At 36.0% G+C, this 13,439-nt stretch overlaps 1 protein-coding gene across 15 annotated transcripts in view; it reads right to left on the reverse strand.

The window, feature by feature from the left end:
* LOC124421600 (disks large homolog 4) overlaps positions 1-13,439 on the reverse strand; it is a 266,482-nt gene that overhangs the window by 139,080 nt on the left and 113,963 nt on the right. For 13 of the 15 annotated variants that reach the window (XR_006941703.1, XM_046956970.1, XM_046956965.1 and 10 more), the window contains one exon: positions 10,296-10,331. The exons of the other annotated variants lie outside the window; for them this stretch is intronic. Coding sequence is in view for 12 of the 13 variants with exons in the window: in XM_046956970.1 (XP_046812926.1) it covers positions 10,296-10,331 (36 nt within the window). In the remaining variant the exon portion in view is untranslated. The remainder of the gene's footprint in view (positions 1-10,295; positions 10,332-13,439) is intronic. 15 annotated transcript variants of the gene reach the window in all.

Consider the following 13,439-nt stretch of genomic DNA (forward strand, 5'->3'; position numbering starts at 1 on the left):
ATAATTGTTTATCTCGGATCTTTAACAAGCCAACGTGTTAGTGTTTGTCGTAACAACGACATCGTTATTTTACGATAATGCAACAATTACGTCGACGTACGTTAGCTTGTCCAAAGAGAAAATTCGCGAAGAAGAAAATAACCCGAGGGCGTTTATCGTAGATAGAAACTTGCAACTCTTCGATCAGATCGTCATCCTTTCGAAAGTTTCGTTAAGTATGAGGGAAAAGAAAGATAAAGAAAAAGAGAAAAGAGACGGACTGGTAAGGATATTTGAAATTCAACCGTGGTGAAGTTCGTGAAGCGAACGGTCGAATGATTGCAGAGGAACGTCGGGAACCAGTTTTGACCAGGGTCACGGGGTGCTCAAATTTAGTCAACCAAAGCCGGAATGGAATTCATTACGAGGCGAGCGTGAAAAATGCTCGTAAATTTTTGTACTCGATAAAACGTCTAGAAAAATAAATCTCACGGATTTATCATATGAACAAGAATATATATATATATATATATTTGTATTTAAAAAAAAAGTATATACACTTATGTAAAAAATACATATTTGTATTAAAAAAAAAAATATATATATATATATATAAATTTTTTGTTGAAAAAATCTATGAGACAAAGTCGAAGGAAAGATCTCTTTTGGATCTTTTTTTTCTTTTTTCTACGTTATTTTACATCGAGAATATAGCTTACCTGCTTCTACGCTTTCATACCGTCAAGTAAAATAAATATTTACCCACGATCCGATCTTACCAAATATGTTTTCTACCCGCGAGCGGGAAAAAGTAAATAAGTAGTACTTGCCTATTTCTTACGACTTACAGTATTCGTACGAAAGAAAGAAGCCCCAAAGAAAAATGAAAAGAAATATATATATATATATATATATATATATATATATATATATATATTGATCCTCTTCTTTCTTTTCCTTCTTTCCCCTTTTTTTCTTTTTCGTTTTTCCTTGTGTTTGTGCAGTCCCCCTTTGATGATACCTAGCAAATTTTTGATCGTCCTCCTGAAAAACAAACACCGCGAGCAAAAGAGTAGACCCGGAACCGTTTCTTTATTTTTTCCAAAAAACGATGGACGCGAGCCGTGAGCCTGTTCTATCCATTGCCATCTTCTTTTACCCTCGGGGGGAGGGTGGGGGTCACAAAGCTATGACCTGGAAAACTTAAACGAACCCCTTTTTAAAAGTACGACGAACGAGCCAATTTCCACGGGACAAAATGTCCTGCTTTTACTCTTTCCCTTTCCCTTTCTCTTTCTTTTCCTTTTTTTTCTTTTTCCTTTTCTTTTTCTTTTCTCTCTCTCTCTCTCTCTCTTTTTCTTTTTTTCTCTCTATCACCACTAATATCAGAGAGAGATTGCACAGATGAACGAGAGGTAGTTACCTTTACTCTTTTCCTGACGGCCTTAAATGTAGAAAACTTTGCATTTTCCTAAAATGACTGTCCCACAAATCTCACTTTTATCGAACGAACGACTCACGACCGAGAAAATTTCTTCATAGCTCGAAGCCACGCTTATACAAATTCATTATTCTCGTATGTTTGCCGTTGGACACGTTAGATGTCATAAAAATGTCCGATACGTTTTACACGGTTTTTTACTTGTTACGAAATACCTTTTTTTTAATAATAAAAAAAAAAAAAAAAAAGAAAAAAATAAAGAAAAAAAAGCAAATACCCTGGCGTATGGATTTATATATATATATATATATATAAAAAAAAAAAAAAAAAGAAAGAAACCTCGTTATCGAATTAAAAAATAATCACACTTAAAGGGCACATTGATTTATAGAAAAAAGAAAAGCAAGAAAATGAAAAAAAAAAAAAACAAAAAAAAAAGAATCTCGTTATCGTATTAAAAAAAAATTATGGTTGGAGGGCACATCGAGCGACACCTATTACGTGGGAAGTGCACTTTAACGACGGTCGATAAAGCAGTCACTATTGCACCGAATGCAACGTGCATGCACTCGTTAACACGCGAGTCTCTCCCTCTCTCTCTCTCTCTCTCTGTATGCATATATGTGTTTGTGTGTGTATATATATATATATATATAAAATGTATGTGTACGTGCACACATTGTATTTGTTATCGCATCTGATCTTCGACAAAGTGCGAGACGAAACGCTAGAAGCGCGTTATTTAAATGCGGCACAATAAATCCGCGGGAAAATTTAAAGCACGATACTGGTAAAACTCGTGCAAGGTTCGTTCGTACGTGTATGTATCAGTATCACCGTTTGCCAGCGATTGCTGGCTTAATACGTACGGCCGATTAATTATCACGCAGCTCACGCAATTACGCGCGATAAATCGCGCTGGTGGGGCGCGCACGTGATTTAAATTGCACTGGATTAATTTCGCTTATCCGGCAAAACGTTATTTACGCCATACTATGGCGTATTTGTTGTTTGGCCAATGAATACTCGAAGACGTTATTCGTTTACGTCAATGTGAATACGTGTATGCTCCGTCAAATGCAAACGCGAGTACTCGTTCGCATTTTTGTACGTTTTCATAAAGAAATGGCGATGGTGGTGAGGGGCAGGAGAGAGACGGGGAAATAAAAAAATAAAAGGAAGAAAGAAAAAGTACAAGGAAATACGAGAACGAGCGAAGCCTGTAAAATAAAATGACAGGACGAAAGAGAGATAAAATAAAATAAAATAATATGAAACGAAATGAAATGAAAAACAAATAAGAAAGAAAGAAAAAGAAAAAAAGAAAAAAGAACCAAATGAATGAAAAACGAAACGACCATTTTTTTTCAATTTATTTCGTGTAACACAAATTATGGATGGTTGCTAGTAGGAAACAAAGCGAAGGAATGTAATTAGTGGTGTCACACATATATATATATATATATATATATATATATATATATATATACAATGTACATATATGTATGTGCGTGTACGTATTCTCAGTTCCGGCGTTGTGCATGTCCTTCTTTCTTTCTTCCTTTCGCAATTTCATCGTCCTCTTTCTCCTTCTCCTTCTCCTTTTCCTCCTCTCCAGTGGACCAGTAGTCCTGGTATTCCACGACGACGGCCTAGTAATGAGAGAAGAGAAAACACAAAAAAAAAAAAAATACACGGAACGAAAACAGGAACTTAGCTAGCGAACACCCTAGGTTAATCTCTCGTGCCTGAAGTGGCTCATTTGCGGCGAAGGACGAGAGAATTTCTCTCTTTTTGCGTGTACAACGAGAGAGAAGAAGAATGTAGAGAAAGCGAGAGCGAGAGAGAGAGAGAGAGAGAGAGAGAGCTAGAAAAAGAAAAAGCGAGAAAAGGAAAACGCGAACGAAGCTTGAGATTGTAGTAGATTTAATTAATTGGCAGTAATTGGCACCATCGCGGCACCATTTTTTTCTTGTTTCTTTATTTTTTTTTTCTCTCTTTTTTTTTTTTTTCTCTTTTTCTCGTGCTCAAGCCCTTTTACACGCGTTAGTCCCATTTAACAAAGCTTTTAGGATTTCCCCAAGGAAAAGTATGTATATGTCTATTTGTGTGTGTGTGTGTGTATGTGTATATCTAATTGTAAGTCACGTAAACCATTTGACGGTATTTTATTTCTTGATATAGATACCGAGATACGTAAGTATGTAAGTAGGTCAGTTGGAAAAGTAATCGAATCGTTGGAAAGCAAACGAAGAGTTTCATCGACAGATGGACTTATAGTACGTTTGATTAGATCTAAGGATTATAAGAAATTTTATCAAAACGAGCAATAACTTCATCCTTGTTTGAAGGATCAATGATTTTTTTTCAACGAACGATCGAATCTAACGTATTACTTTGTTAGTTAAGAAATCATGTTCGGTTCGATCGATTGGAAATGCTTCGATAAAATTAAATTCCTTTCTTTTTTTTTTTTTTTTAACTCACCCTTCTTGCTTCGAGAAAAAGAGAGAAAGAGAGAGAGAGAGAGAGAGAGGGAGAGAGAGAGAGACATCCTCGTTCGGATACTTTATATAATTACGACTTTGATGAACGTTTCGCGACAAGTAGATACAAGGGGTAAATCAAGTAATAGAAGGATGGGAGGGAGATAGGGTAGTTGAAAATTCTTCTGAGGACGAAAATACATATTTAAAAAAAGGGAACCAGGTTATTCTATCCTAAATAGTAGTCGTCGATCCAAAGCGACGACGTCGAAATCGAATTAAAATCGTAAAAGGAAGAAGGCCTCGTCGCGAATAAACATTTTGCGAGTCTCGTTTAAAAAATTGGAATGGTTAATTCAATAAGCAACGTTCCCATTTGCCATCGGGACGATCACGTCAATGTGAATACTTTTTAAAAGTTTCGACTTGATGCACATACTATCGTACATCCTTCTATGCCTCGTGAATATTTTTCCTTGGAAAATATTCAGAGAAATAAGAGATTAAGAACGAACGAAGAAAAGTGAATAAGGAAGGTTAGAAGGGTATTGAGAAATAGGACGACGGATGGAATTAAGTCAAGCAGGAAATCATGAATATCACTTTTTCTTTCTTCCTCGTTCGATATAGATCCAGGATTCTCGATCCTAGATCAACGAAGGAAAATTCGCGTTGAAGAACGATCGACGATTTAAGATGAAGAATGGGAGATCATCGAAGGAAGAAGGAAAAAAGAAAAGTGAATGAAACAATTATGAGATAAAAGTAGGAAAGAAAAAAGAAAACTATTTAATAAGCCTTAACGTAGATATCATTTTAAATTATCACTCGTGATTAGTACACCTTTCTACGAAGTTTTCATTTTGAATATATCTATTGGATCTCTCGCGAAAGTAATTCTCAAGGACGCGAAAGTAATTCTCAAGGACGCGAAAGGAATTCTTTTCAAACTTAAACTTTTTCGATAAGAACATTTTATTTTGAAAGAAGAAATCGTTGAAAGTCGATCTCTCGTTACGGAACACTTCGAATATCGGATATCGAGTTTCGAATTATACGATGACACGATAAAAATAACATAAATAAACGAGAGTGAGTGAATGACTGTGAATGAGTGAGAGAGAAGGAGAGAAAGAAAGAGAGAAAGTGGTTGCTTATTGGAAAAACTCGAGGAAACCATCGTCATCTCATCTTTTTTTTCTCTCTCTCTCTCTCTCTCTCTCTCTCTCTCTTTCTCTCGTTTTGTATCGAATTTTTCACCAGCTTGCGATCGTTTTATCTGCCTTTTTAGAAAGCTCTTCAGAAAACTTTTGCGGGAAATCTCTAATAATCCTTCTGTCCGATAAAAAAAAGAAAAAGGAAAAAGTTAGCATAACACAAAAGTATAGAATGAAGAGTGACAACGTAAAAAGCGCAAGCAAGACGACGAAGGGCTTTTCTCCTGGCACAACCAAGAGGAAAATACGAGAAAGTGCCAAACGAAATTTCGCCGCGATTTGTACCCTCCCTCCTCCCCGCCTATTTCCCCTTTAACACCACCGAGAGTAAAAACGGAAGTTCGAACGTTCGGACATTCGACCGGGCTTTGTCAAATCCCTATTGAGAAACTTTTATGGAAATCCGTTTGGCGATTCGTTGTCATGGATGCATTGCCGAATACTATTTTTTGAATAATATGTCGAAAAAAGTTCGATAAAAATGTTCGAAATATCATCTGTCTCCACCTTCTTTTTTGTTTCCCTTTGAACGAGAATGAGGAAAAAAAAAAGTAAAAAATAAATAAATAAATAAATAAAATAAAATAAAATAAAACAAATTTAATATTATTCCGTCCATTTGTTATCTTCCAATTTTAAAACGATCATGCATTTGATCATGAACGATCATGAACTCTTTATCAGAGATTGATTGATCTTAAAGGAGATTAAATAATCGATGGAATAAAATAGAAGAAGATCAAATAGACAAATAGACTGGGAGCAGGTAGAGCAGCTTAAGAAAGAAAGAAAATAAACGTATGTATCTATGTAATCAATAACGCATTTATCTAAAATATCTAAAATAGATAGGATTTTAATTGATTTCATTCATTACAGCTTTCTTTTTTTTTTTTATTGATTACAGTTTATCGTAAAAAAAAAGAAAAAAAAAAGAAGAAGAATCTCCAAAAATTTCCTTTTAAACGGCTGGAGGAGCGGCATGAGAAAATGTTATCAGTTTATTGTATAATGAGAGAGAGAGAGAGAGAGAGAGAGAGAGAGAGAGAGAGAGAGAAAAAGATAATTCGAACGAACGTCAAAGGAAAATGAGAAAAGCGACAAGTTCGAGAGAAATGAAGGAAAGAAGAGTAAGGGGAAGGGAGAAAGAGGAAGAAAGAGAGAGAGAGAGAGAGAGAGAGAGAGAGAGAGAGAGAGAGAGAGTTAGTGAAAACGTCGGTATTGTGTGCATTTTTTTTTCCTTCTTTTTTTTCATTCTTCTTGTCTTTTTTTTTTTTTTTCTTCTTTACAGAGCTTTTCACCGATGCGCCGCCAGTATTGTGGGTATTCGATGCAAGATTCCGATGCGCAGCAGGTACTTTGTGAAAGGATCGAAAGAGCCATCGAAGACAATGGCACGGGGCCATGGTGCTCGAAGCAAGAACTCATTGACCGGAAATCGATCCAATCCTTTCTTCCTCCTCCTCCTCCTCCTCCTCCTCCTCTCCCTTCACTCTCTCTCTCTCTCTCTCTCTTTCTCTCTCTTCATCAAGTGACATCGACACCCCTTCTCCCCTCCCCTCCCCTCCCCCATTGTGTATTGAGTTTCAATGGTGCAATGAGAATCGCCGATAACTTCGAATAAACGTAGATCGAGATAACGTTTTTTGTTTCGCAATTTAAGTGAGCATTTTAATCCAGACTTCTCTCATTTCGATCTGATTCGAATAAAGATTTTATTAATCGTAATGATATTTTTTTGTTTTTAATTAGTTATCGGTCTCTGCGCTTTGGAAATTCGAGAAAGAAAAAAAAAGAAAAAAAAAAAAAAAAAAGAAGAAAGAAAAGAAGAGAAACAGAGGGAACAACGTTGATATAAATTTTTCAAAAACCGTAGATTAATGTAAGTTCGACGTTAAAACACTTTAAAAGACGATAAAGCACGAAAGAGAAGAAAAGCTTTTATTTAATCACCCTTGGACGAAGCTCGAACTCCGTTCACCTTTTAATAGGTAGAACGGAGAGTCTAGGTGGAGCTGTCTATGTTGTATGGCCTTACTTCAACGTTATAGGGGAGTTTTAACGAATCTTTTAAATTCACGTCTCTCACGTTCAGCAGCTGTTTAAATTCGCTAAAATTACATGCCTCTCCTTTTCTCTCCTCTCTCTCTCTCTCTCTCTCTCTCTCTCTCTCTCTCTCTCTCTCTCTCTTACCCTTTCGTTATCTTTCTTTGCCATAATAATTTGAGTTTCTATCGTAACTTACGGTTAAACGAAAGTCTATGAGCGATTACCTTTTGTATCATTGACCGTGTAATTATCATTGGATTTGCATAAAATTGATAAAAAGAAGAGAAAAAAAAAATGGCGAACGAGTTATCAAACGCATTAACTAAATTCATAAACCTAAATCGATCGCTTCAATTTCTCCATCGTTCATTTCAACGAATATCAGATTGGATTTTTTCATTCCTGCATTAAAAAGTAACGTAAGCAAGTACTTACATGGGTTACGTTCGTTTGAGGCTTTTTCTTTTTTTTCGTTTTTTTTTCTTTTTTCGGTTTTCTCTTTTCTCTTTCTTTTTTTGTACCGATCAATTCGGCCGAAGAAAGATATCCGAAGGAGGAGGAAGAGAAAACAAAGCTTAAAGGAAGGAAAAAAGCTGTCGAGAGTTGATAACGTCGTCGTCGTCCTCGTCGTTGTAGTCGTCCTCGTCGTCGTCGTCGTTGTCGTCGTTGTCGTCGAAGGGAACCGTTTTAAAATTCATCGCTCGTTTCTCAGACGTTTAAGCTCCGTCTCCCTTAACCAGCAAAAGCAGCAATAGCCCTTTCTCCCTCTACAAATCTCTCCCTCTCTCTCTCTCTCTCTCTCTCTTTCTCTCTCTCTATCATTCTCTCACACTCACTCGAAAGACGATATTCTTGGTTTGTATCGGCGTATCAGTGCGAGACAGAGCCCCAAGGCGAAGGTAAACCCGATTAGACGGTACACTAAATCTCATTCAAGCCAACGCCGCCATTGTTAAACTGCTTCTCCCTTTTCCTCCTTCCATTCCCTCTCTCTTTCTCTCTCTCTCTCTTTTTCTCTCTATCTTTCTTGCTCCTTCCTTAAACTCCTTTAAGAAAGCAAGTTTCTAACCACGTTGGATTATCAAACGGTCGTCCTACGGGAATTTCTCTCTCTTTCTCTCTCTGGATAGTTTGGCACATCGTACGTGTAAGATTGGCTCTTCTTTTATATATCTAGGTTACTTTACGAACGGGAAGTCGATGTAGCCCACGATGAGCGGAACAGAGATAGAATGAGAGAGGGAGGATCGAAACGATAAGGTAAGATGGATCGCTCGGCCCGTTCGCTGGTGCCAACTCGCAATGTGCACTTCCTTAGGCGTGAGTACGTTACCGATAAATCCGTCGTTTGCATAATCGAGGAAATCGCGGTTTGCCTTTTCCTCTTCCTTCCATCCCCATCCCTTTACCTCATCGCATGTCCATCCCTCCTCTCCTTACCATCTGCCAACATCTCTCGAGCTGTCAGAAGAGTGCCCTGATATCGAAGGAAATGGATTATCTGCCGATACCCGACTACGGTGATGCTACAATATCGATGATGTCGAACGATTATCAAAAGAGGAAATTTCAAATGTACTTGTAGATGTGTGTGCGCGTGGGTGTAGGTAGATGGATGTGTATGTATGTGCATGTATTCCGCTTATCTCGAAAAATTTGTTATATCTTGGGGGGAAGGACTGAAGGACTGCAAAAAAATTTTTTTTACAGATTTGTCTGATATGATGGATGACACTATCATATGACGTCAATACTTTCTTTTCTTTTTTTTTCTTTTTTTTTCTTTTCTTGATCGTAGCTCAAACGGCGGAAATAAATTTCTAAGTCAAATTCATTCTCTTTTTTTCTTTTTTTTTTTTTTTTTTTTTTTTTTTAATGGAATCGTACATTTTTCTTTTCGTAGTTCTATCGCATTCGTTTAGACGAATATATATGTATATTAATTGGATTTGTAAAATGATTTAAATAAATTAGTCCTCTTAGAGTTCGTAGCGATGTAGTGATAGAGAAAGCGAAAGGAAAGAAAAAGAAAATTAAATAATAATAAAACTAAAGAATGATCCAGGAAAGTTAATTTACCCGAGTTAGAAGATGCAAGGAGAAGTGAATGGTAAGATCGATTAATCTAATCTAGAAATGCGTCATCATGTCATGCGAGTTTCCCAGTTCCGGTAAATATTTTCCCAACCGACGAACGATGTTCCCGTCGACTAATCGCGAAAGCTTTAACGGAGAACCGGAGCGTCCCGACGCGTACACCCCAGACGTTTTCGCTCTAGAACACTTGCCAACCATAACGTCATTAAACCGCAACACCGGTAATAAGGACGAGACTGAGTCGGTCTCAGAGCTCGTACAAAGCACTGCGGATGGCAATGAAAAGACGAAGAAAGAGAGATAGACAGAGAGATAGACAAAGATAGAGAGATAGAGAGAGAGAGAAAGAGAGAGAGAGAGAGAGAGAGAGAGAGAGAGAGAGAGAATATTCTCCGAGACTCTCGATTGTACTACTAGTTACTGCTACGAGTCTCGTAATTTCTACGAAATTTTCGCTAACTGCTCTGTGCTTTTAAGAACACCGGACGTTCTTCTTGTTCTTGTTCTTCTTCTTCTTCTTCTTCTTCTTCTTCTTCATCAATTAAACATAGTTCCTTCATTTTCTCTAAATCTATGTAATTCGTGTAATTTTAATATAAATTAATGTTCGAGCATAATATAACAACTGACGCACGTCCATTATAGATAAAATATCATTAAAAAGGCATGCAGTTAAAACGCAAATATATACATACAAATGTATAAAAACACGAACATACGAACGCACACACGTCGTTAATTAATTTCCCAACAACGAAAATAACTCATCCCCGTCCATTAAAGCTCTCGTTTAATGAATAAAGTTTATACCATGCCAAGTTACATGCAAAGGCAAAGCTTCGTTCGAAAAAAAAGAAAAGAAAAAAAAAAAAAGAAAAAGAAAGAAAGAAGAATTAAGGAATTCTCGAAAAAGCTATAAAGCTTGGGTTTAATTGTCGAAGGGGGAAAAAAATAATAAGAAAAAAAAAAAAAAAAAAAAAAAGAAAAAACCAATTTCTTTTTCGAAATTTTAAAAGTATCACTCACCTGATCGCCGTCGTGTCCCTGCCAACTGTCGTGGCTCTGTAACAAAAAGAAAAAAAAAAAAAAAGAACGTTCTATATAATTTCTTGAACCAGTCATCTCTTCGTTTAAATTATTCACGCAAAATGTTGGAAGTATCAAACCGACGTAGAAAAGCCGTCGTTTTAAATATTTGATAAGATGGGAAACCAAGCTCGTTCCAGTTACAAAAATCTAAACTGCTAATTATTCGCACCTTCGTTAATACGTTCTACGTTAATTATTAATAAGTAGATTTCTAACAAAGTGTATAAACGACGATCTAAACTCAGTCGTACATTATGAGGTACCATCAAGTGAATGTTAAATACACATGCATATATATATATATATATATATATATATATATATATATGCATGTATGTATGTATGCAATGTGCTCGTTACCGATAAAATACATTTATATATCTTCGCGATCGTTTTCAAATACGGTTTTCAAAAAGAGGAAGAAAAGAAAAAAAAGAAAGAAAGAAAGAAAGAAAAAAAGAAAAAAAAAAGAAAAAAAAAGAAAAGAAAAATCATGCCCGATAGTGATAGAAGTGAATTAAAGGATGATAACAGTTATATTTGATCTTTTTTTTTCTCTCTTTCTCTCTCAGGTAATAGCAAAAGGGACGAGAGTTAACAGGAATCCTGGAGTTCCCTGTCATCCTCTTCGTCTGACTTGCTGGCCAGCTTGCTCGAAAGACAATAGTCCTTGGTACAATGGTGGCACGTCGAACACGTGCCATTGAAGGGTCGAAATAGGAGAGGCTGCCAAGGAGGAAAACGACAGCCTCCAATATGTACCAGATCTACACTTACACGTACCATCTATCTACCTAGATATGTAAGTACTCGTATAGCTATACATACATACATATATATACACACACATATATATATATATTATATGTATATATATATATATTTGCAGAATGATCACTCGCGTATTGACGACTATTATTCGAAAAGTTATAGTTTTCGTGTTAACAAAAGCTTGGGCGGTTCGTAGACATTACGAACATTTAATGTTCTTAAAGATTGATAGAATTAAAAAATGATAAACGAAAGCTCGGTATTTCCTTATCAAAGATATATAACAAATTTTCGTCTTTTATTGTCACTCAAGAATTTATTTAAAATTTTGTTCACGCACATTCTTCTTTTTCTTTCCTTTTTACGTTCTTCTACGTTTTCTTTCGTACAACATCTTATTTCGACTTTTGCAAATTTGAAAAGAGAAGATGAAAAAAAAAAAGAGAGAAAAAAAGAGAAAAAACAAAAAAGAAAAAAGAAAGAAGAAAAACAATCATACAATAATTTTCAAATGTGGCGTTTATCATTGGCCCACAGAGAAAGAAATTCGTACGAATTTTATGCGAATCGATTTTACGCCCATACGCACGACATGAACCAAGCATAAAATGAACGCGTTCCGACGTGGTTATGAGCGCTCATATTGCTATCATAAATCTAACAAGGCGAGTCACATTAATCCTACGAACGCCTATACTTCCAACTTCGAACGACACCCGATGTTCCGATAAAACACTCCTTCTTCGTGCTTTCTAGATTATTTGGCACTAACCTCCGTATGATTTAATTGACCAACGACGTAATGATTTTAATATACGATCCTTTCGTATTTCTTAATAGAAACGTTCTTTTTTATCTGAAAAAAAAAAAGAAGAAAGAAAAAGAAGAAGAAAGAAAAAGAAGAAGAAGAAGCAGATAATGATGAATGTTATATCCGTATACTTTGTGAAATATCGATGAAGATCGGGAATGGATCAAGAGAACTTGACTTTCATTAAATTTTAATTAACGAATACTTTCAAAGTTGACGGATTTTAAAGAACCGTCGGTTGGTGTATCCGACGTGAAAATTATCTCTTCGAGAATTCCTCTATTCATCGAACTTAGATATCTCTAGTTGTATAGTATCAAAATCCCATTACAAGACGTGGATGTCGATTCTCGGTGGATTCCTAAAGATATATATATATATATATATTCCTAGAGACATATATATATGAGAGAGAAAGACAATAATATCGATATCAATTTCACGTTGTCGAGACGTTGATGAGAAAAGAAACATATAGTACACCATATACGTAATATTCCGTAGAATATTCTTGAAAATACAGACAAGAAGAAAATAAATGATCGATAAAAATTAAAATCGTTTGTTTCGATAGTATCGATCGTCTTCCGATATCGCGTTAGTGAAATTTAACGGAGAAACAGGATACGATTCATCAATTTAATCACCCCTCGATCGGACTAACTCTTCCGGTTATCGGAGAGATCTCATCGAGAAGTCTCATAAAGTTCCTTGTTATGTATATTAACAGGTAGCTCGATCTATCGATCGAGAATAAATTTATCGCAGGACGATCATAAATCACGTTACTTTTTTAATATAGTTTTATGTTCGCTTATAGGTGATTTTCATGAATACTAAATTGGTTTAATAAAATTGAATATCTCGTATGTTTCGTAAAAACGATTTAAGAAATAAGAAAATGTTAATCACGCTCAGTAAAATAATATGAAGAAAGAAGGAAAGGAAGAAAAAGAAAAAAGAAAAAAAAATCGCAACTGCAATAATTTTTTTCTAATCTCTCGTCATGGAGAGGTGCTGCATCATTAAACGAGATCACTTTTCTTTCCGCACGAAATAGTTATCGTTGCGGTAGATATCCTTTTTCCCTTTCTCTTCTTCTTTTTCTTCAATTTTTCTTGTTGTACTTCTTTTTCTTTCTTTCTTTCTTTTCTCGAGACAAAACGTACGACATCTTCGTACGTTTTTGTAACGCGTGTCTCGTCCACAGAGACTTACTACATTCCCCCTATCTCTATTCTAGTCTCTCAGTTCACATCCCCCGTCCTATCGTTCTTTTCTTACTACTCCGCCTCCTATTCCTCCCCCTCCCCTGGCACTCCTACCCTTCTCTCCTCTCCCTCTGATATTCGGTATGAGGAGTAAGCTGGATTTATGAGCTTGTACGTCCCAAGAGCGCTCGATCGAGTCATCCACCACTCTTCTATGTGGATAAGCTTGCCTCAAATATATTCCGAAAAAAAATCTTTAACAATGCGAACCTTCTAATGTTTCATCAT

This window comes from Vespa crabro, chromosome 2 (genome assembly GCF_910589235.1).
Source record: "Vespa crabro chromosome 2, iyVesCrab1.2, whole genome shotgun sequence".
Lineage (NCBI taxonomy): Eukaryota > Metazoa > Arthropoda > Insecta > Hymenoptera > Vespidae > Vespa > Vespa crabro.